At 41.9% G+C, this 25,624-nt stretch overlaps 1 protein-coding gene across 2 annotated transcripts in view; it reads right to left on the minus strand.

Annotated features, from left to right (window-relative positions):
* LOC120514930 overlaps nucleotides 1-25,208 on the minus strand; it is a 66,498-nt gene extending 41,290 nt beyond the window's left edge. For both annotated transcript variants that reach the window (XM_039735588.1, XM_039735578.1), the window contains exons 1-2: nucleotides 25,131-25,208; nucleotides 5,879-6,211 (exon numbers count right to left, since the gene is read on the minus strand). In XM_039735588.1, the coding sequence (XP_039591522.1) occupies nucleotides 5,879-6,211; nucleotides 25,131-25,149 (352 nt within the window). In that variant the 5' untranslated portion in view covers nucleotides 25,150-25,208. The remainder of the gene's footprint in view (nucleotides 1-5,878; nucleotides 6,212-25,130) is intronic.
* Nucleotides 25,209-25,624: the final 416 nt, after the last annotated feature.

Here is a 25,624-nt window from a genome sequence, read left to right on the forward strand (position 1 = left end):
GAGATAAGTCTGTGATATGCTGTGTGTGGGAATTAATAATGCATGCCATTTCGTTATTAAAAATGTGCGGTGATGCACCATGTGTTGGAATGACAAATGCAATGCATTTCTTTTCTAGTCTGAAAGATCATTGCAATGTATTTTATTACTAGAAAATGTTTGTGAAGCGCTGTCTGTTGGAATGACAATTGCAATGCATTTAATTGTTAAAAAAGTTTGCAATGCGCCAGCTGTTGGAATGACAAATGCAATTCATTTCATTACTTAAAATGTTTGTGATGCACCATCTGTTGAAATGTCAAATGCACTACATTTCCTTTCTAAAAAAATGGAGTATGTGTTCAGGTAAAGTATCACTTCCGGTTATAGCTCAAAAGTTGACAGAAATGTACATTTTTGTACCTAATACTTGCATGCAAAATTTGGTTGACCAAAGTGAAACCGTGCTCAAGTTATCATGTTTACACACACACACAAACACAAACACTTAGGGAGATCTAAAACATTGAGATTCATCAACATCTTAAAGTCGAATTTTTGGACGATTCCAATTCTTTCCCTATGCTTTGCATACGAGAAAATAAAAAAGGAGACGCGCAGTGGATGCTGCAGGGACTGTTTGTGTGACGCCCTCTTCCCTTTTCTTTTTGGTTTCTGGAAGAGAAAAAAAAAAACAAAAAACTTCTATTTCGCTCCTACGTGCCTCTGAGCTGACATGCCTTGTCACAACACAGTGTGGGACGGATTCCAGGGGGTTACAACAACACCACACTGCCTGCATGGTGAAATTGTCCATGGCAGGGGATGAGGCAGAACGCAGAGCAGAAACAGAGTGGGGTCTCTCAAAGCCGAGATCCAGACATGGACAGCCATTTGCAGCTTCAGTTCAGTGAAGGAAAACAGCCAAGGGACTGGTATGTCCACAGCGCCATGCATGGGGGTCTTCCCACTCATGAATGATCGCCAGATAACCGCAGCATTTAACACAGCTTTCAAGATCCCGGCTTTGCCACCTGATAATGTGGCTCTCAAGACCCCCGCTGATATGTTTTTGCACGACCACAACAGAAATGAAGCTTCCAAGAAGTGACTTTGAAGAGAGGGCAGTTTAACGGTGTTGTAAAGTTGCATCATTCATTGTATGAGCTGGCATACCATCATGTTATCAGTGGCAGGGGATCATATAAATACTGCAAACTTGCAACATGTGGCCAAGAATAGCGAGCCTCCTTAAAGAGCCTTGCAAAGGGCAAAGAATATATTTGACACTTAATAATAATAATAATAATAATAATAATAATAATAATAATAATAATAGCGGTGGGTTGGCACCCTGCCCAGGATTGGTTCCTGCCTTGTGCCCTGTGTTGGCTGGGATTGGCTCCAGCAGACCCCCGTGACCCTGTGTTCGGATTCAGCGGATTAGAAAATGGATGGATGGATAATAATAATAATAATAATAATAATAATAATACATTTTATTTAAATTGCACTTGGTAACACTTTATAATAACTGCACACTCTGAAGCATTATTAAGCATGACTAAATACTTTGTTCATCATTTAGAAAGCATCGCTTCCACATTAATTGGCATTACCAACCACTTTTTTATATTGTGCAGTTATTATAAAGTGTTCCCCGCATTTATAAAGTGGTTGCTAATGCCAATTAATGTGGAAATGATGCTTTCTAAATGATGAACAACGTATTAGGTCATGCTTAATAACGCCTCATAGTTTGCAGTTATTATAAAGTGTTACCTTGCACAGTATATTTTAGCAGTGCTACAGAGAAAAAATAATAAAAATAATAAAACAAGAAAATCTATGTATACCTTAACAAAATATCTTTCTAAAAAGATGAGTTTTTAGATTCCGTTTAAAAACATCAGTCGACTGTGGGGCTCTCAGGTAGTCAGGGAGGACGTTCCACAGTCTCGGCGCCACAGATGACAAAGCCGCCCTGTCACCCATACTGCGAAGCTCGGTTCTAGGGCCTTGGAGAGTGTTAGTGTGTACAGAGCGGAGGGTGCGTGAGGAGGTGTGAGGGGTAAGGAGTTCCTATAAGTAAAGGGGGGCATGTCCATAGATGCACTGATGGGTGAGGAGAACGACCTTGTACTCAATTCTGAGTGGGACAGGGAGCCAGTGAAGGGTTTTCAGGATTGGGGTGATATGGTCATGCTTTTGCACCCTCATCAGGATCCTGGCAGCGCAATTCTGAATATACTGGAGTCTCTGAATACTCTTGCCAGGAATCCCGATGAGGAGCGCATTACAGTAATCCAATCTGGAGGAGACAAAGGCATGGATGAGCTTCTCTGCATCTGCCAGGGTGAGAGTTGGGCGGACTTTAGCGATGTTCTTGAGGTGGTGGAAAGAAGACTTACAGAGGTGTTCGATGTGGGTGTCAAAGGTAGCACCAGTATGCCAGTAGCACCGTATGGTTCAATGTCAGAAATATTCATATTTTGGCGCTGAATGAATTTGACTCTGATGAAGGAGCTCTAGTTGTGCAGTGATTAGACAAACCAAGATGTGGCTGGCGTACGGCTTTGTGGGCATCACGAGAGATGATAAGCACAAGGTTCAGGTTGTTGGAAAGTTCACATGTTGAGGAAAGATGTGGAGAACTGTCCTCAAGTTCATGCGATTAAAATCACCAGCCACAGTAATAACAGGACTGGGAGGTGTGGTTTGCAGGCCCTGCGACAGTTCTGTAAAGTACACTCAGCACTTCTTTAGAATTAACTCCTGAAGAGATGCTAATGGCCAGAATAATAATAACGCTAAACTAAGCTTAGTTGTCAAAGTCATATTTTCCCAGTTTTCCATGATATGTTCAATACAAATTCTTATTTCTTTTCTTTTTATTTTGGAGTATACAGTATGACTTTGTTATGTGTGTCTGGTGCTGCTGGCCTTTTTCTGGCTCTTGGTCCCTGCCATGTTCTCACCATACGTTTCCTGAGCTGTGTGTGCTGCTCACCTCACCTATTTGGTTCCACCTTGAAGACCAAGCACTTTAAATGTGAACCATTCATTGATTTTTATGAAGAGTTGTGTAAAGTTGTACAGCTCATTTTATTGGGTTAGTCATCATTGTTATCATGAATCACGCCCACTGCTTACCTACAATATGATCTGGTACTTTGACCACTGAACAAATATTGGAAATTTTTGAATATTCATTTTATTGTATGTTTTGTGTGTTGAGCATTGGATGTTGAGATCTCTTTTAGCTCTTTTCTTTGGTGGCTATACTGTACTGCAATTGTGGGTTATTTTTTTACATTATTATTTTGCTGACATTTTGTCATCACTGGTGCTGATGTCCTAATACATTGTCAAGCACAGTGCCTCCCACATGAGTTTTATTGGAGACCATCTCCTTCTCCAACTCCACTAACACACACTGATCTTTCACAGCTTCTTCCGTGCAGTTTTAATTATCTTTTCTCCACAACGTCCCCTGCCTGCACATTTATACCACCAGCTCTTCTTTAAATCACCCACTTTAGAACATTAGACCATTAGAACACTCTAGATGAGAACAGGCCATTCAGGCCATTCGCCTGTTTTGTTCACTTATTTCTTCTGAAATAACATCAAGTCGAGTTTTGAAAGTCTCTAAATTCTTTCTGTCTACCACACTACTCGGTAGCTTATTCCAAGTGTCTATCGTTCTTTGTGTAAAGAAAAACTTCCTAATGTTTGTGTGAAATTTACCCTTAACAAGTTTCCAACTGTGTCCCCGTGTTCTTGATGAACTCATTTTAAAATACAAGTCTCGATCCACTGGACTAATTCCCTTCATAATTTTAAACACTTAACTCATGTCACCTCTTAATCTTCTTTGTCTTAAACTGTAAAGGCTCAGCTCTTTTAATCTTTCCTCATAACTCATCCCCTGTAGTCCTGAATCAGCCTAGTTGCTCTTCTCTGGACCTTCTCTAGTGCTGCTATGTCCTTTTTGTAGCCTGGAGACCAAAACTGCACACAGTACTCAAGATGAGGCCTCACCAGTGTGTTATAAAACTTGAGCAGAACCTCCTGTGACTTGTACTGCACACATCAAGGCGCTATATAACCTGACATTCTGTTAGCCTTCTTAATGACTTCTGAACACTGTCTGGAAGTTGATAGCTTAGAGTCCACTATGACTCCTAAATCCTTCTCATAAGGTGGACTCTCAATTTTCAGACCACCCATTGTGTATTCAAACCTCACATTTTTACTTCATATTTGTAATTCTTTATATTTACTGACATTAAAATTCATCTGCTGTCACAAATCTGCCCAAGCCTGTATGCTATCATGTCCTTCTGTGATGATATAACGGATTCCAAATTATCTGCTAATCCACCTATCTTGGAATCAACTGCAAACTTAACCAGCTTGTTACTTCTATTCCTATCTAAATCATTTATAGATTTATATATATTAAAATAATTTATAGATTTATATATATTAAAATGAGTTTCTCCAACCCAGTGTGCAGATCCAAGCCAGGATCATCTCCAGGATCGCCGGTGACGAGGGACACAGGCCCATGGATATAAATAAATGAACGGGGTGTAGCCTGCGGCCGGGGCTCTTGCCTGGCCTGAGAGGACCGTGATGGGGGCAAGCGTGGACGGAGCGTTACCTCCCTCAGGACGCTAGATGGCATCTCCTCGGGTTGTAGCAGTGCCTCTGACTCCTGCAGGGCTTCATGGGAGTTGGAGTTCCATACAGCCCTGTTGGGATCCGCAGGTGCCGCCAAGGGGTGCTGCAGCAAGAGTTACTGAGCCCTAATGGGCAGTTCTTCTGCCACACCCGGAAGTGCTGCCGGAAGTGCGTAATCAAACACCTGGTGCACTTCTGGGTGGACTATACAAGGGACCAGCAGACACCACTCCGGGAGCCAGAGTCGGGAGGAGGGAGACAAAACTTGACGGAGAGAAAGAGAGAAGAAGAAGTATTGGTTTGGTGGTTCTTATTGGGACTGTGTTGGGATCGGGGAGGGTGTTCACAGGCGAAGAAAAAAAAAACCATTTTGTTTGTTTTAAAAGTGTGCTTCCCATTTCTGTCTGTGTCAGGCGTTGATATGGCGCCTTTTGTTACAGGTGCTAGAAGATGCCTGTCTTTAAGTGCTCATTCATCTTCCTCTCACTGACAGACACACACACTCACCCTCTGCATGCTTTCTGAGGATGACTGCTTCTTCTAACAGCATTTCTTTTTCTAATTGGCCCCGCCCCTTCTGATAGAACCCCTCTCCTGGGCTCCGCCCTTTCAAACAACAGCTCTCTTTGCTGTTCCAGGCTCCGCCCCTACTGACAGTATCTCTCTCTCCCTCTTTCTCTCACTCAAGTCAGTGTGGAATTTTCTTGCCAAAAACACTACGGGTCCACATGGTTGAACATTACTGCAAGTTTTATTTATTTCTTTTTTTAGCAAGGTTAAATAGCCCTAATATTTACTGACGGGTCAAGAAAAACAAATAATTGCCATTCAGTCTATTAAAGAGTCCAGCAGCCCCAATTTACAAACCCCTTTGTGCCTCTTTGAGCCCCCTTCAAGCATCAGGGGTCAATCCTTCACTCATAAACTCCTCTGGGACTCAACCTCCCTATTGATACAAGCTTCACTTTTGGACAGCTTTGCCTGGCACTGTCCAATATAATTATAAGCTGAATAAGATATTTGAACACAATGTTATCTGTGTACCTCATGGCCTCAGTCCTAAGTCGTGGTTGACAGGCAGTGATGACTACACTGGCAGCTAAAGGCACAATTCAGTACGTAACTCCAGTCCACTATACAAGGATAGGGTCATTCATAGAAAAATACATTTCTAAATCTGTCAAATTGAGTTAGAGGAGACATTACGTACCCATTAGGTGCAAATAAATTGGCAAGCTGAAGATGAAAGTCCCCTCCTGTCTTCCAGTGCAGTGGTAGTGAGCCGAATCTGCAGAGGTCACATTAAGAATCCATAAAGAGTTGTCTCCTCTGATGACATGCCTCTCTCCAAATCCATTAGAATATATAGGCATACTGTCAACGGTGCGCACTACTGCCAGCAGGGGCTGCCCTTCATGTTCAACAAACCAGTAGATTTCTGAATCGTTGAGTTCACAATGAATGGACACATTCTGACCAGGCTGTGCTTTTATCACAACACCCTGAGCACAGAGGCAGAGGCTCCAAAACACCACGAGGACACCTGAGGATGAGAAAATAAATCACATGAGACACAAAGCATCAAGTAGTGATGGGCGATTCATGAATTATTGAGCTACAAGCACAAATGACTCGATTCAGCAGAGTGCAACAGGAGTGCTGCATCACACGCATGATGTTGTGAAGTTTAAGGCACATGGTGCTAGTATCACTCCTCAAATTCATGATTCTCATTCACTTATCATTTTGAGTGTGTTTACCAGTGAACTCTGTCACTGATGAATCTCTCATCCTCTTTAATAAAAGCCCTGTGTGCGTCCAGGTGTCCGTGTGTGTCTTCTGGTGAAGGGAGCATGCACGGGGTCACACGGCACGTGTTCAGTCTCTTCCTGTGCATTCCCTGTGCAGAGAGGGAGAGAGACGCACACACACACAGGAGCCCACGCGACAGACACACACACACACACACAGGTGTGTGCGCGTGCATTGTTGCAATGTTACTTTTCTTGGTTGTTTATTAATTTTTCAAATGTTCATTTTTTTACCCTGTGCTTAAAACTCATTAAAAAAAAATGTTTTTAGCGAGTGGGTTGTAAGGCTATAGCGCAAACTCTTCTAGTGTTAGTTTTCTCAGTTGTTCAAAGTTTTTCTCAGTGTTATTCAATGTTTTTACATTTAGTTCACTATTATGCTGTGCATTCAGTGGTTTATGCACTACTCTTCTAGCGTCCGTTATTGTAACGGGCTTAATGTCTAGTAATAATAATAATAATAATAATCATCATCATCCTCTTTAATAAAACCCTTGTGTGCATCCAGTGTCCATGTGTGTGTGTCTTCTGGTGAAGTGCGCATTTGCGGGCCACACAGCACGTGTTCAGTCTCTTCCTGTGCATTCCCTGTGCAGAGAGACAGACACACACAGGCGCGCAGTAACGCACACACACAGGCGCACGCGTATGTCACACACAGGCACGCGCGAGACAAACAGGCACGCATGACAGACAGACAGACACACACACAGACACAGAGGCGTGCTTAAGAGACACACACGCAAGAGACACACACAGAGGCGTGCAAGAGAGACACACACACACACAGGCGTGCGTGTGCATTGTTGCAATGTTACTTTTCTTGGTTGTTTATTAAATTAAAGATTTTTCAAATGTTCATTTTTTCCCTGTGCTTAAAACTCATTAAAAAAGTTTTTTAGCGAGCAGGTCATAAGGCTATAGTGTGAGCTCTTGCAGTGTTAGTCTTCTCTATTGTTCAAGGTTTTCTTAGTGTTATTCAATGTTTTACATTTAGTTTACTATTACGCTGTGCATTCTATGGTATAGTTAACTATATTTGTGCTTAAAACTAAAATATATATTTACATAGAGTTCATATGATCTGGAACGGATTAATTGTATTTACATGCAATCCTATTGGGAAATTACTTGGTTCACGACCAAATCAGGTTACAACCAGAGTTTTGGAGCGGATTATGGTCGTGAGCGGGTTCCACTGTATTACTGTCAGACAAAATTACAGGCATTTTACGGAAATACAAACCAGTATTACTGCGAGAGAAAATGAAAGGCACACAATACAGTGACGCATATTACAGCCACATACAAGGACCCTTGCCATAGACTGTTCATACTAATGTTTATGCACTACTGTTCTAGTGCCCGTTATTTTAACGGGCTTAATGTCTAGTAATAATAATAATAATAATAATAATAATAATAATAATAATAATAATAATAATAATAATAATAATAATAATAATAATAATAATGGCGACGGTGGCAGTGGTAGCGCTGCTGCCTCGATTAGGAGACCGGGTTCGCTTCCGGGTCCTCCCTGCGTGGAGTTTGCATGTTCTCCCGTGTCTGTGTGGGTTTCCTCCGGCGCTCGGTTTCCTCCCACAATCCAAAAGACATGCAGGTTAGGTGGATTGGCGATTCTAAATTGGCCCTAGTGTGTGCTTGGTGTGTTTGTGTGTGTCCTGCGGTGGGTTGGCACCCTGCCCAGGATTGGTTCCTGTGTTGGCTGGGATTGGCTCCAGCAGAACCCCGTGACCCTATTCGGGTTTAGCGGGTTAGTGGATGGATGAATAATAATAATAATAATAATAATACATTTTATTTATATAGCACCTTTCCCATGCCCAATATTTGTAAAGAAAACAAAAGATAGCTAAAAGGTATTACTTAGTTATGGAGTAATAAAAACCTTTTCATACTCCTAGTGAGTAGTAGGCAGCACGGTGGCACAGTGGGTAGCGCTGCTGCCTCGCAGTAAGGAGACTCCAAGTGGAGTTTGCATGTTCTCCCTGTGTCTGCGTGGGTTTCCTCCCACAGTCCAAAGACATGCAGGTTAAGTGCATTGTCCCTAGTGTGTGTGCCCTGCGGTGGGCTGGCACCCTGCCCGGGTTTGTTTCCTGCCTTACACCATGTGCTGGCTGGTATTGGCTCCCGCAAACCCCCGTGACCCTGTAGTTAGGATATAGCAGGTTGGATAATGGATGGATGGATACTGAGTACTATTACCATTAAATCTTCTAATCCTCTTAGGAGCTCTGCTGCCTGTGGTCTTTTCATTCTCACATTCACAAGGATTTGGTTCCTCACATCCTAAGCCTACAGGATCACATTTTGAAACTCAGTTATTGATTTAGTAATAGTCTCAGCTTTGCCTCTAAATTGCAGCTTACTACAAATGTAACCCCTAACCTTTTTATTTAGTTGGATAATTTATTGAATGTTACACAACCATCTGTTTAAAAGCCAAGATGTCTGTAGTTTCATCACAATGATAATGAGATAAATCTCATTTTTTTCATCTGAGATAATCTTCAGAATGCGAACAGGAGGCACAAACATGGAGACAGCTCAGTTATCAGTTAAACTAACGAGCTTGATGAACCGAATGGTCTTTCTAACATTGGTCAAATTTCTGATAAATCATAAGTGTAAATCCTCCAAATTGTTTCCTTAAAGGGCTTTACAGGCCTAGCCAGGCCTCTTTTTCTTGCCTGGAAAAGTTTCACTCTAATGGAGTTTCGGGGGTTCAATCCCAGCACCAGTACAGGTCCATAAGGGATTGGAGCCTTCAAAAGAAACTTAAAAGTGGCAAAATTATGTAAAAAAAAAAAAAAGGAGGAGGGTGACCATAAACCTCACTTTCACAAAGATCTTTATAAAAAGAAGTACTGATTAACAAAACAAACAAAAAAAAAAAAAAAATACAAACCATGACTCCAAAAAGCAAAAGTGGCAAAAAGCAAAAAGACAATCTTAATTAAACAAGGTCCCAATATGACAGATCAAGAGAATCAGAAATCAAAAAATCCAACAAGAAGTAACACAGCTTATAACTTTACAAATAACAAAATCTTTGACTGCTGAATCCTGCAGCTGTAACATCAGGGTGTCCTTGGCTCTTGGGGAAGAAACCCAGAAAGTACGAAGAGCATAAGCAAACTTAAAGATACAGTACAGAATTAACCAGAAATAGACACAATCATTAGAATAATCTCAACGAGAAAGGGCCAGTCAGCCCAACAAAGCTCGCCAGTCCTATTCACTTATTTCTTCTAAAAAACAGCAAGTCGAGTTTTGAAAGTCCCTAATGTCTTACTGTCTTGTTTCAAGTGTCTATCGTTCTTTGTGTAAAGAAAAACTTCATAATGTTAGTGTGAAATTTCCCCTTCACAAGTTTCCAGCAGTGTCCTTGTGTTCTTGATGAACTCATTTTAAAGTCACCGTATCGATCCACTGTACTAATTCCCTTCATCATTTTAAACACTTCAGTCGGGTCTCCTCTTAATCTCCTTTTGTTTAAACTGTAAAGGCTCAGCTCTTTTAATCTTTCCTGATAACTCATCCCCTGTAGACCTGGATCAGCCTTGTCGCTCTTCTCTGGACCCCCTCTAGTGCTGTTATGTCCTTTTTGTAGCCTGTAGACCAAAACTGCACCCAGGACTCCAGATGAAGCCTCGCCAGTGTGTTATAAAGCCTGAGCAGAACCAACTATAAAGGTTCAGCATAGCCTTCCATTATGAAAGGCTATTAGAATGGAAATTAGAATGGAATGGAAACAATATCAGAAATGAACTATAATAATTCCTAATTAATAAAAAGAAGAACACAACACAAAAATAGACATAAATATACAACTGCTCAGAATGTGCATTTTTCAATCTTGTAGACCTAATTTCAGATGCTAGATAAAAATCAATAAACACGGAATCACAGTTGACTTTAAGTTGTTCTATACAAGATTGACATTTACAGGCAACAAATTTACGTTACCCATGTAATGAGGTGAATGACTTAAGCATTATTCAGATTAGAATGGGAGAAAAGAAATAATACAGTGAACTATGTACAATATTCACAGCTCTAAATGCTCCAATTGAACGTAAACTGAGCATAAGCTCGGGTAAAGAAAGTCTTGAGGCCTATTGTTTTCAGTTTTTGTATATTCTAATAAAAACTGAATCCTAAACATACATAACAGATACTGTATGTAACCCTGAAACCAAGTAAGGTATTCATTTTCTTGTGTATTTTCTCTATCTTTCTCTTCATCTTGTGTGGACTGTTAAATGACTTCAGTATGAATCCTACTCAATACTCGAATCTTTCCAGTAACTTCATTATTTTAATTATGATTTCCCCACATAATTGTGCGCTCTCTTCCTCTCTTGGTCCCTAGAGGTCCACAATAATCCTCAAATAGAGTCTCCGAGGCAGTTAGCAAAGGCCTAGGGAGTCCCAGGGCGTCTCAGATTCGTGCTTTTAATTGCTCCCCATCTTCAGGCATTTCCGTGACCAATCCTCTAAAGAGTTTCTCTTTCATTCTGCTTCTTTTCTGCCTCATAGCCTTTTACAGTGCAGAACGTATTCACAGCGCGTCACTTTTTCTACATTTTGTTATGTTACAGGCTTATTCCAAAATTGATTAAATTCATTTTTTTCCTCAGAATTCTACACACAACACCCCATAATGACAATGTGAAAAAAGTTTACTTGAGGTTTTTGCAAATTTATTAAAAATCCCATGTACATAAGTATTCACAGCCTTTGCTCAATACTTTGTCGATGCACCTTTGGCAGCAATTCCAGCCTCAAGTCTTTTTGAATATGATGCCACAAGCTTGGCACTCCTATCCTTGGCCAGTCTCGCCCATTCCTCTTGGCAGCACCTCTCAAGCTCCATCAGGTTGGATGGGAAGCGTCGGTGCACAGCCATTTTAAGATCTCTCCAGAGATGTTCAATCGGATTCAAGTCTGGGCTCTGGCTGGGCCACTCAAGGACATTCACAGAGTTGTCCTGAAGCCACTCTTTGATATCTTGGCTGTGTGCTTAGGGTCGTTGTCCTGCTGAAAGATGAACCGTCGCCACAGTCTGAGGTCAAGAGCTCTGGAGCAGGTTTTCATCCAGGATGTCTCTTTCCATTGCTGCAGTCATCTTTCCCTTTATCCTGACTAGTCTCCCAGTTCCTGCCCCCACAGCATGATGCTGCCACCACCATGCTTCACTGTAGGGATGGTATCGGCCTGGTGATGAGCGGTGCCTGGTTTCCTCCAAACGTGACGCCTGGCATTCATACCAAAGAGTTCAATCTTTGTCTCATCAGACCAGAGAATTTTGTTTCTCATGGTCTGAGAGTCCTTCAGGTGCCTTTTGGCAAACTCCAGGCGGGCTGCCATGTGCCTTTTACTAAGGAGTGGCTTCTGTCTGGCCACTCTACCATACAGGCCTGATTGGTGGATTGCTGCAGAGATGGTTGTCCTTCTGGAAGGTTCTCCTCTCTCCACAGAGGACCTCTGGAGCTCTGACAGAGTGACCATCGGGTTCTTGTTCACCTCCCTGATTAAGGCCCTTCTCCTCCGATCGCTCAGTTTAGATGGGCGGCCAGCTCTAGGAAGAGTCCTGGTGGTTTTGAACTTCTTCCACTTACGGATGATGGAGGCCACTGTGCTCATTGGACGTTCAAAGCAGCAAAATGTTTCTGTAACCTTCCCCAGATTTGTGCCTCGAGACAATCCTGTCTCGGAGGTCTACAGACAATTCCTTTGACTTCATGCTTGGTTTGTGCTCTGACATGAACTGTCAACTGTGGGACCTTCTATAGACAGGTGTGTGCCTTTCCAAATCATGTCACATCAACTGAATTTACCACAGGTGGACTCCAATGAAGCTGCAGAAACATCTCAAGGATGATCAGGGGAAACAGGATGCAACCTGAGCTCAATTTGGAGCTTCATGGCAAAGGCTGTGAATACTTATGTACATGTGCTTTCTCAGTTTTTTATTTTTAATAAATTTGCAAAAACCTCAGGTAAACTTTTTTCACGTTGTCATTATGGGGTGTTGTGTGTAGAATTCTGAGGAAAAAATGAATTGAATCCATTTTGGAATAAGGCTGTAACATAACAAAATGTGGAAAAAGTGATGAGCTGTGAATACTTTCCGGATGCACTGTATGTTTCATGCTATCACAGTTCAAAGCTACAGCCTATCCTGGCAGTATTGGATGAAAGGTAGGAAATAGTTTTGGACAACAACCAGACGCAAGACTCAACCCCAGGAGAGTGGGTCTGGGAATCCCCTGCATCGTCATTTTACATTGGCATATGAATATTATTCTCTGTTACTTGTTGGAGAGCTGATGTTCCTCTAGAGGTTATTTTATGTCAGTGGAGGCTACAATGTGGTGTATGGAAGGTGTGACAATCAAGTCACTTGACTTGACTTGACTTGAGTGCTCTTCCCACTCCAGTAACCCTGCTGACACCTGCACTGACAAAGGAGAAGTGCGTCAGTTTGCTGACACTTTAATACCTCGCTGAATAAAAGTTCATATTGTTCAGATTTATAATAAGCATGAGTTTAATGACAGGATATTAGTGTATTTATACAGGGTGAGCCACAAAAGAAGTAGCACATTTCAAACATTTATTCTACAGAAACTCTATAAGTTAAAGCAAATTTCATTACGACACAAGAAAGGGCATACGAAACTGAGTTTTTCCACTTTGCTTTAAAAAAGATGTCTTCAAGGTGGTGGCCATCATTAGCAATACACTCTTCGAGACGATTTCTGAACGCTCGCATAACTCATTCGGCCATTTCAAGGAGAACAGCAGTGATTTTATGGTGAATAACATCCTTGAGGAGCTTCAAGGTTTTGAGGTTGGTGTATATATACCTTCGACTTGAGATAGAAATTGAACAGAGCAAGATCAGACAAACGTGAAGGCCACAAGACATTGACGCACAAGGAGATCAGCTTCCCTATAAAACCTGCTTGGATCTCCGTGCCGTATGAGCTGCTGCTCCATCTAGTTGAAACCAGGCATCCACCACATCCATTTCTTCAAGATGGGGCTGCAGAGAGTTCTCTAACATTCCAATATAATGTTCTGAAGTGATGGTGACTGTTGCTCCCCACTCCTCAATAAAGTAAGGGCCTACAATGGCAAATTCTGCAACGGTGCACCAAAGTGTAACATGCTCACTGTCTGGGGGATCTCTGATAAAGTTCATGAGGAATGGTTTCAGTCCAATAGCAAAAGTTTTGCTCATTTCAGCGACCTTTCAAATGGAAATATCCTCATCGTTGTGCATGACGATGACATCTCGATGAACATTTTGCAGAATGTTTGCGCACAACTCTCTACGGCTCTCCAAGTCTCTCTCAGTGAGTTCCTGCAGTGCCATCATTTTGTATGAATGGAAATTAAGGTCCTCATGCAAAATCAAAGAAATGTGTTGGAAATGCCTAAGGTAGAAGTGTGCTGAACGTCCAGGAGACTGCAAAATGGATGTCCTTACAACTCAGATGTGTTCAGGCGTTCATACAGTCCGAGGATGGCCTGGAGATTTTCTGCTCAATGTTGGACCCGTCTGTCTAAATTTAACCATCCTTTGAAGAATTGTTTTCCGATTTGGGATGTCACCGTTAGGAGGAATGCTGAAATGTGTTCAGATGGTGCATTGCACTGTGATGATGGATTCGTTGTTTTTGAAGAACGTTTCGACAGCGAAAGCACCGTGAGCACTGAACCAAGGCATGTAGATGGAAAACTACAAGAGACCACCTATCAAAAGACCCCCAACCCACTTGGCTGCTTCTGCCTCACACAATGACCTTGAGAAATGTGCTACTTCATTTTGGTTCTCCCTGTATTTACTCTAAAATAAGAATAGGGCAAGATTTGGGGTCCTTTGCAGCCAACCCCACATAACTGAAAAGATCAACGATCAGAAAAATGCATGTCATAATGCAAAACGAGTTGTCCTCTGTCTTTCATCTTAGGCTTACTGCCCAAGATGGTGGCTCTACCAAATATCAGGCATTTTGGGAGGAAGAGGCTGATCCGGATGGACAGACCACAGAAGTAAAGACAGAGGTGGATACAAAAAAGGTGGAGTATTCCTTTCTGCAGAGGGAGGAGAAGAGAAATTGTGATTATACAGCGCCATCTCCTGTCTGGGTGGAGAATTACCATCACCCAAGCCTCTTGTGCACACGCGTGACATTACATTTTTGCATTGCTTTTCTCTGAAACTGTAATATTTTATGTTTTAGTACTAAGAAAAAAACATTTGCTTGATGGTCGAGGTCTCCAGGACTCTGATCAAATCCAAATTGTAGTATGGTATATCATCTACTGTTGAATTCTGCTCTTTACTTGTAATATTTCTATAGCACTATTATATTGTGCCACTAATGGTGCACTGCTATAACGATAATGTGCAGTGAATCCACTTGACTTGAGCATTCCTAGTTTTCATCCTCTTTCTTTATCTGTACGTTTACCATTCATTTGCTCAGAGGTTGATGCCCTCTTCTTTTCTCCACCAAAACGGCCCGCTTCTTCTTTTTCTTCCGTCGGCATCTTTTTGCTTTAAAACTGATTAAGTCAGTGTTTGTGTTGCAATTACTTAGTACATTTTATTTAATTTTGCACTTAAGCTGGCACTTAAGTCTTCAGTCTGCCTCAAGAATGATTTAAGATATGAAGAGATAGGGGAAGTGATGGTGAAGGTGGTAGGGATAAGAATGGCGCCCGTACGTAGGAGCCACACTGCCGCCCTGCTCGTCACTGCCGAGAGTTGATTCTACAATAAAATAAAATAAAACTAAAAAGAGGAATAACCATGGAGGTCAATCATCACCCCAAATATAGATAATAGACGTTATGTAGTATACAGTTCTGCTTGAAAGTTTGTGAACCCTTTAGAATTTTCTAGATTTCTGCATAAATATGACCTAAAACATCATCAGATTTTCACTCAAGTCCTAAAAGTAGGTACAGAGAAACCAGTTAAACAAATGAGACAAAAATATTATACTTGGTCATTTATTTATTAAGGAAATTGATTGAATATTACATATTTGTGAGTGGCAAAAGTATGTGAACCTCAGGATTAGCAGTTAGTTTGAAGGTGAAATTGAGTCCGGTGTTTTCAATCAATGGGATGCCAATCAGGTGTGAGTGGGCACCCTGTGTTATTTAAAGAACAGGATCTATCAAAGTCTGCTCTTCACAACACATGTTTGTGGAAGGGTATCATGGCACGAACAAAGGAGATTTCTGAGGACCTCACAAAAAGAGTTGTTGATGCTCATCAGGCTGGTAAAGGTTACAAAACCATCTCTAAAGAGTTTGGACTCCACCAATCCACAGTCAGACAGATTGTGTACAAATGGAGGAAATTCAAGACCATTGTTACCCTCCCCAGGAGTGGTCGACCAACAAAGATCACTCCAAGAGCAAGGCGTGTAATAGTCAGCAAGGTCACAAAGGACCCCAGGGTAACTTCAAGCAACTGAAGGCCTCTCTCCATTGGCTAATGTTCATGTTCATGAGTCCACCATCAGGAGAACACTGAACAATAATGGTGTGCATGGCAGGGTTGCAAGGAGAAAGCACTGCTCTCCAAAAAACATTGCTGCTCGTCTGCAGTTTGCTAATTATCATGTGGACAAACCAGAAGGCTATTGGAAGAATGTTTTTTGGACGGATGAGACCAAAATACAACTTTTTGGTTTAAATGAAAAGCGTTATGTTTGGAGAAAGGAAAACACTGCATTCCAGCATAAGAACCTTATCCCATCTGTGAAACATGGTGGTGGTAGTATCATGGTTTGGGCCTGTTGTGCTGCATCTGGGCCAGGATGGCTTGCCTTCATTGATGGAACAATGAATTCTGAATTATATCAGAGAATTCTAAAGGAAAATATCAGGACATCTGTCCATGAACTGAATCTCAAGAGAAGGTGGGTCATGCAGCAAGACAACGACCCTAAGCACACAAGTCGTTCTACCAAAGAATGGCTAAAGAGGAATAAAGTGAATGTTCTGGAATGGCCAAGTCAAAGTCCTGACCTTAATAATCGAAATGTTGTGGAAGGACCTGAAGTGTGTAGTTCATGTGAGGAAACCCACCAACATCCCAGAGTTGAAGCTGTTCTGCACGGAGGAATGGCGTGCAGGAATGAGAAAAGTTACCGGAAATGTTTAGTTGAGTTATTGGGGGTCACACCAGATACTGAAAGCAAAGGTTCACATACTTTTGCCACTCACAAATATGTAATATTCGATCATTTTCCTTAATAAGTAAATGACCAAGTATAATATTTTTGTCTCATTTGTTTAACTGGTTTCTCTTTATCTACTTTTCGGACTTGAGTGAAAATCTGATGATGTTTTATGTCTCATTTATGGAGAAATATAGAAAATTCTAAAGGGTTCACAAACTTTCAAGCACAACTGTAGGTGCACCAAATTTCAGGTCAATGGTTCAAACGGTTTGCGAGGTACGGGTGACCTAAAATCCTGGACAGACAAACAAACAGCCACGGTAGGGTATAAAATATGCAGATTGATGATTACTTGTGTTTTGTTCTGTGCATTTTATTGTATTGACCCCCTTTTTTGATTAGGCTAGAAGATTAGATGTCTTTAAACTATTTGTAATACAACACTGACATCTAGTGGACTTTCATGTGATTTACAAATTGTTTTCAGTATCTTTATTTATTAGCCGATCACAATTTTATACATATTTATGTATCTCTGTAAACCTACATTTATTTGTACATAGTGTTCTGGTCTACCTTCCAATAAATTATCATTAAATTCCTATGTTGCTGTTGTGTGCAGTGCTCTGATTGATCTATTGATCAATTTCATTGATTTAAATCATTGACAATGTCATAAGAGTATTCCATTTTGTTGTAAACATAGAATAAGCAACTGGATTACATAAGGAGTACCAATGAGTCCAGGTGACAAAAGGCCATGTCACATCAGATGATTTTACTTAGGTGATCTCAACTGGTCGTAGGCTCAGTCAGCCGTACGCTCCCATGACTACCTGTTGTCTAGTCTGACATACCCCACAACTCACTCCAGCCAGTCTGCAATGCACCCCGAAACCAGTTTAGTTTTGTTTTTAGTTGTAAGGGTGGGCTTTGTGTGCATGAAAGCTGACAAGCAATGACTGCTTTTCCGGAAGTACAGTAAATAATATCAAATGCACCCCTCTGATTGTAACCTTTTGTTGTCTCCACATAGAATTCCAGTATGTTAGTAAAACACGACCTTCCCTCTTCTGAACCCATGCTGACTGTTCAGTAAAAGTCCTGTTTCTTATCTTTACTAATTCCTTCCATTAACCTCCCTGTGATGTACAATTTTCTTACCAGTGCTGTGCGTGAATTAGTTTAAGAGAGCGCCTTCATTGGACAAACTCATTTTTCTAAGAACGGCAAACTTAACGTAACGTATTCGCAAGTAAAGAACTTGAACGTGAGCCAGTTCAGCTTTATGTGACATTCTGGATCTGGTTTAGGTTCATACCCTGTAATGTAGCGGTGGAGCGAATCTGAATACGGTATTCAGATAAGTACAAATAGTGGATTTTTACAAATATTTATTTGTATGAATTTTTTGCCATTTATTTGTATTTGGAAAAAATAACGTAAAATCTAATTGGCAATGTCTGTGTCTGCCTGCTTGTGCTTAAGCTGCACCCCAGTTGACACGAACATGCGGTGAAGCTCCGCTTTCACTTTTAGGAAAATGGACTTTGAGAGGCCACTTTATTTTTTTTTCCTTATTGAGCATGCAATATGTGACGAGAATTTTGACCGGTAGTTCACTTACACACTGGTTCAACAGTCACCATTTGTGTCACACAGTTGGAAATAGAGCGACTATAATTTATATCCACTTTCCAACCTGTTGAATCCAAACACAGGGTCATGGGGGTCTGCTGGAGCCAATCCCAGGGCACAAGGCAGGAACCAATCCAGGGCAGGGCACCAACCCACCACAGGACACTGTGACGATGTGGGTTCTGGCTCCACACTCCCATCTGAGTTTTGGAAGCACTTGAACCCAACACCGTCGATAACGTAACCGAGTGAGCTAGTCAGTAAAGGCAAATAAACACTTCAGCAAGGGGTGGTGCAAAAAGTGAATAGTGCTTTTATTTAAAACAGTCAACAAAACAGGTGTTGAAATAAATAGTGCAGTTTTTAAAGTTCTTTAAATAAATAAATAATCCATTAAAAGAAACATGGAGGTAAAACCAATAAATAGAAAAAACAATCCTTAAAACCAGAGGTTAAAATCTTCTCATGGAAGCAGTCTTTAAAACAACAACAACAAATCCGTGCATCGTTTCTGTTAGCGTCTCACCTGCTTATCCCGTTTGGGCTTAGCAGCAGGCAAGACACTCTCTGCAGCTGCCCTCCTCTACACACTCGAGACTGGAGACCTCCAGATCCCTGGCTTCGGTTTGGCTCTCATCCCAGTTCCCGAGACTTGATTACCCCCAATGGCCAGGACGCACACATTGGGGACTCCACCACCAAGTCTCCGACTTCCGCTGCCTTTCCGCGGCCTTCTGTGGCTCATCGCTTTACCAGGTCACTGCTGCTACATGGTCGCCAGCGGAGCAACATCCACTCAAACACCCGGGTGACGGCCTTACACCCAGCTTCCTCACAGCTGCCCTCAAGCGCTCGATCGCGCGCCACCACACGCACGCACCGCCTGCTTCCTCACTCCCTGTAACCTCCGTCCTCTTTTCCTCATCTCTTTTTCTCCTCTCTCCATTTTTCCACCTCTCACAACCGACTCGCTTCTTTTAAAATGACGAGGGCCACAGCAGCTGCAGCATTAGCCATGGGACAATCACGAATGTGGGCAGTTCCTCGCCTGTGCACTCGGTGAGAAACGCCACGCCCTACGGATCGCCCACGGCTCGCTATGGCCCAACGCCCCTCGCTAAGCCGCGAGTGCGTCGATTATTTATTTAAAAATGGCCTTTACTCAGTGAGCTGTGGACCCGCTATACCACAGGACACACACACCAGGGACAATTTAGAACCGCCAATCCACCTAACTTGCATGTCTTTGGACTGTGGGAGTAAACCCACGCAGATACGGGGAGAACATGCAAACTTCACGCAGGGAGGACCCGGGAAGCAAACTGTGCCGCCATATAATAATAAATAAATTATTATTTACAGTATATGGATACTTCCATCTATTAAATTTCTTTTTTGACTTGGTGGATATTAGCATATATTGTTATACATGTTTGTTGCCGGGTTTAACTCAATAAAGTGTATTTAAATAAAAATGTCTTCATAATTATTGTATTTTATTAAAGAACACTGTAAGAGCCTAATATAAGGCATGCAAAATTGAAAACCATAAACTCATGGGTCATTTATTCTCACTCCTTAAAAAATACAAAATGAACAAAATTGAAATGGTGAACTATGAACGTGAATTTATTCATTTTAATCTGTGTGGACTGAACTTTGAGTGAGTTCTTGTGAGAGGTGAACTTGAACAACACTGATACTTACTGGTCTATAGTTGCTTGGATCTGCCTGATAAACCTTTCTGCATGATGGGATAATATTTGCCATTTTCCAGTCCCCTAGTGCATACTAACATCTTTAAAATTTGCATTAAAAGATTTATATCTGTAGTCATTAACTTCCTTAATCACTTGTGGGTAAATATTATCTGTTCCTGGTGATTTGTGTGATTTCAGCCTATTTAATCCAAGCAGCTCTTCTTCGTCTACAATTTGTAAATCTCTCAGTACCTCCTTAATAGTCCCTGTTACCACTGGGAGGTTATCTACTTCCTCATATGTGAACTCCTCAGAAAAATAGATGTCCGCCATCTCACTGTCTGTATTTTCAATTCCCTTTTACTATTCCTGATGCACTTCACCACCTCCCCGATTATTCTTATTGCTATTAAAATACTGAAAGAATCTCTTAGGGTCTTCTTTCACCTTACCTGCTGTATTCTCCTCTAACTGCCTTTCTGCCTCCCGGCTATCCTTCTTAATGGTCGTCCTCATGCTCTCATACTTCCTACAATTTACATTGGAGTTATAAATCTTATAAAAATATGAGTCAAGGGTTATATGTGTACTTGCTAAACTCCTTAAGCACTTAAGTAACACAATTAGTAGCCAGTAATTACCTGTAAATTCACAGTGTACAGTGATTTTCAGTCTCATGAATATCCAGTCAATCAACTCCAGCATCGCTGGTCCAAAACCCGGGTGAGAAAGGAGGAGGGATGAGCGTTGGGTTAGCAACCTGACCCCATAAAAAGCCTACATGCTATAGAAACAGAAGCAAAATAAAAAACGTTGCACATGCTCGATGTGATGAAGACAAATCGTCCTAGAAATGTATGAAGGCTATGGATGAATCCCAAATGGGAGTTCATAATCTGATGAAGAGCCTGATTCTACATACCAAAACCACAGCCAGGATTGGTGAGTGGAATATACAGACGCTGTACCAGACTGGCAAACTTGCTCAGTCACTTCGCAACTTTGACAACAATACTCTGGATATCCTGGGTGTCAGCGAGATCAGGGGGACTGGAAATGGTAAAATGACCAGCCACGTCAAGACAAACGTATATACTCGTGTTTAAGTTCTCCCGCAGATAAGTCGGGGCTTCATTTTACCGTATAATTTCCGGTATTTTATAATTTCGGTCATATAAATCGAATGCGGAAAAGTCACGCTATTGGTCTAAGAGATTATGATATGCCAACGCCCACTTGAGAGAGAAACCACGGAGCACACAGCCTTTTATTTGTACGTAATGTGTCTACGTGACCACACGGTAATAGCCGAACTATTCCAAAAGCGACGTTTGCACTGATTTGTGTTTTTTGTCCCTCACACCCTCATACACCTTTATCTTAAGAGCATCCCTTATTTACGATCCACCGTTCGATCAGAAGAAAATGTGAAGCTGGTTTTAAATTAAAAGTCATTGAAGTATCGAAAGAAATTGGTAACTGCGCTACTACAACAAAATTTGATGTGTCTGAGAAACTGATGTGAGATTGAAGGAGACAAGAAGATGTAAAACAAATATTTAAGGGTCACATTTTTGAACGGGCGTATAAGTCGGGGTCTGATTTTATGATCAATTTTTCGGGTTTCAAGATCCGACTTATCCGTGAGTATCTACAGTATTTTATACTCAGGCCCTGAAGAGAAGCACATTCTAGTGTGGCATGCGGATGGGATTGGAGCCCAGCGAGGAGGGCGTGTGCCTCCTCCAGACCACGAGGGGGCCCTGTAGGGGTCTATGGCCACCTCCAGGCGGCGCCCCGGTGTCTGAAGAACCCTGGACCTCAGCACTTCAGCCACACCCGGAAGTGCTAGGGGAAAGAGGACTGGGAACACCTGGAGGGCTTCCGGGGAATTTCCACCACACGGGGGCGTGTCTGCGGGGGATTGCCGGGGAAGCAGTTGGAACCCATCCGGGTTGGTATTCATCAGCAAGAGTCGGGTGGAAGAGGACGGAGCTCGAGAGAGGAGTGGAGGTGACCAGAAGGAAAGGCATTTAGTGACTGTGAGGCCTGGACTTTGGGGGATCAGTGCTGGAGGCACTGGGTAGTGCACTGATTAACTTTGTAAATATTTGTAAAATAAACATGTGTTGGGTGAAGAAACGATGTCCGCCTGTCTGTCTCCGGGTCCAGTTCCACACTAGGTGTCGGTTTACTGCTGACTAAAGCTGCAGAGAAGGCGCTGATAGGATGGACGCCTGTAAACAATCGTGTTATCACAGCCCAGTTCCAGATCACAATTGTGCAAGTTTATGCCCTAACCGAAGACATATGATGAAACTGACAAAGATATGTTTTACAGCCAGCTCCAAGATGTCTTCATCGATATTCCCAGTCAAGATGTTCAGCTTCTCATTGGTGATATGAATGCACAAATTAGTAATGATAACCAAGGAGTTGGTACACGTAATTGGAAAGCGTGGGTCATACCGACAGACAACCGACAATGGTAACTGCTTAATCTTGTTTTGCAGCATTGATGGCTTATGTATTAGCAACGCCGACAAAGCACACAAAGACATTCACAAGAAGACATGATGATCACCAGATGGAATCACCAAGAACGAGATTCATTACGTTTATGTTAGTAAGTGATGGAAGTCATCATTGCAGGATGTTCGATGCTATAGAGATGCAGACATTGAAACTGACCATTAACTTTTTGAAAGCAGCCATACGCCTTTGGTTAAAAAGACTCGAGGAACATGCACCAGATTGATCCTATGTAGTGGAGAAGTTGGACGACAGCACAGTTTCAAATCAACCAAAGAACAATGGGCATTATTCCAACAAATTGTTACAGAGACCGCAGATCAGACATCCGGAGAGAATGCTGAATACAAGAAACATCCTGGGTCTTGACAGATGAGTGAAAAGAAGCCAAGAGGCAAAGAGCGAAAACATAATTGCCAAGTTTAGAAGCTATAATGAAATATCAGCTGCTGAATCGCCGAGTAAACAGCACAAAAACGTGGACAAGAAAATGTGGCTACAGTTAAAAGGCAGAGAAGCTCAGTGAGCAGCATCCCGAAATGACTCCGAAACACGATCACATTGTCAGGGAACTAACCAGTGGTGTGCAGAGGAGTGGGGGCGAGGGGGCGATGACCATGGGCATCCATATCTAGAGAGGCATCCCACCCAAAGTGTGTTGCTGTCTAGAAGATCCCTGTTTCGAAAATAATTTTAATTTAATATGAACAAATTTCAGTTCTTATAGCTCATTCTCAGTGAAGCACTATGACTTCTAAGCGCTAGAAGTAATCACACTGGGCCTGACTGGGCCCCGCATAGTGAGAAGAGGCCTTCCCTTGAGAACCTTATGATAAACCTGTTTATGTCACATGGGTCAGGAAATTGACCCCACGAGTCAAAAGACCTTGAAAAGGGCTTCAGCACAACTTGAGAGATGCTCCGCTCCATCTTCATCCCTCAGTCCCCTATGCGCAGTGAACGTGTTAAGGGTCATTTGTCCAACCTTGGTGGTGCAGTGAAGTGTTTTTCTGAGACTGACTTTTCCTCACTTATTATCTTATCTCTTGTGTTCTTTTTCTCGCTAGTCCAGTAAGGTAAGTCGGAGAAATATGAAGTCTGTGTAGCTCGAGTCAATCTGAGGTATATTATAATTCTTACATGTACAGGAGTTCGGTCAGGATTCTTGACCTTTCACATGCAAGCTTTATAAGCAACACTAAAGTCAAACATTGTTATAAATGGTGACAACTATTCATTAAAATATTAGATTTTTGTATGTACATTGGGAACCGTACCGAACAATGACGGGCGTACGGCCACGTTTTCGCCCAACGACACAAGATTGCCTGCAAAAAATGGGACTGAAACATCCTCCGAGAGCAACTTCTCTCAACCACCCAAGAACAGTTTGGTGACCAACAATGAACAATCCAGCATGATGGAGTTATAATGCAAAAGTGAGAACTACGTGGCTCGGGGAACAAAACATTGAAATTTGGGGTCAGGAAACCCCCTAGACCTTTAATTCTATTTAGAATCCTCAAGAGGTGGGTGGACAAACAAAAAACCCCACCAGTTCTGATTATACAAGAATGGGCAGCTGCCATCAGTCAGGATTGGACCCAGAAAGTTGATTGACAGCCTGCCGGGGTAAATTGCAGAGGTCTTGAAAAAGAAAGAACGGCCAACACTACAAATATTGACTCTTTACTTAAACTTCATGGAATTATCAATAAAAGCCTTTGAAACTTCTGAAATGCTTATAACTCTATATCGGTATTCCATAGAAACATTTGAGAAAAAGATCTAAAAACACTGTAGCAGCAAACTTTGTGAAAATTGATACTTGGGTCATTCTCAAAACCTGTGGCCATGACTGTACATAACATTGTATCTGCACGCTTCTGTAATCACGGAGACGCTACAGGAGTGTGAAATCAAAGACAAGACTCACACGTAGCTTTGACCCTCAGGCCACCAGACTTGTGAATAATACTGTACGTGCGTCACTACTTCCTCCACTTTCCATCAGTTCCATTGACTGTGACTGCACCAGGCAGTATTTTACTTCTTGTATTTTTTTGTTTCTGACTATTTTCTGACTTCTGTCTAATTATTAGTTTTAGGTGAACTTCTATCTAATTTATTGTTTGATGTAAGGAGAGACTGCCAAAGTAAGAATATCACTGCATGGTTTGAACCATAGTTTTACGTACTGTGCATACGACAATAAACTTCTTGAATCTTGAAACTTGAAAGAGAACATAACATCAGCCACCAATAACCAAAAGATGTCCCCCCACTCATACAATCCCCCCGCCTCCGTCCTAACACCCTCTGCACTTTCACTTCTCGCACATCGCAGTTTTTCACTTTGACAGCTCGGTCGACCTGGTGTCCCAGTGTAGTCTCATTGCTTCACTTTACTGTAAATGTAAATATCTACCTGTATATGCTTTACTTCTGACACGTTTCCTTTGTCATTTCATTCCACATTTTAAGAATCCGGTAAGCTTTCTAGTTATAAATTGAAAGGAACTCGATTAAGGAATACTCACACACACTCCTGTGGTCCATGTCCTGTCACTTCAGCAGCCGTTTCTAATGTTTGGTCCTTTGAATAACGAAGCAGTGACGTCACTCTGAAGCTTCTCACATCTAGCAGACCACAGGCATAGCCTGTCTTAAATATGTGTCAGCCCATTTCCTGTCCTTGACATTTTTGCTTGTCATAAGACCTAAAACGTGATTTTCAGTATGTAGGATGCACGTGCAAGATATTTTTAACAACAACAACACCATTTATTTCTATAGCACGTTTTCATACAAATGAGTGCATTACAAGACCTTCTTCTTCTTCCGGCTGCTCCCGTTAGGGGTTGCCGCAGCAGATCATCTTTTTCCATATCTTTCTGTCGTTGTTATCTTGTTCTTTTACACCTGTCACCTGCATGTCCTCTCTCACCACATCAATAAACCTCCTCTTTGGCCTTCCTCTTACCTGGCTGTTCTATCCTTCACACCCTTCTCCCATTATGCCCAGCATCTCTCC

This window comes from Polypterus senegalus, chromosome 1 (assembly GCF_016835505.1).
Source record: "Polypterus senegalus isolate Bchr_013 chromosome 1, ASM1683550v1, whole genome shotgun sequence".
NCBI lineage: Eukaryota > Metazoa > Chordata > Cladistia > Polypteriformes > Polypteridae > Polypterus > Polypterus senegalus.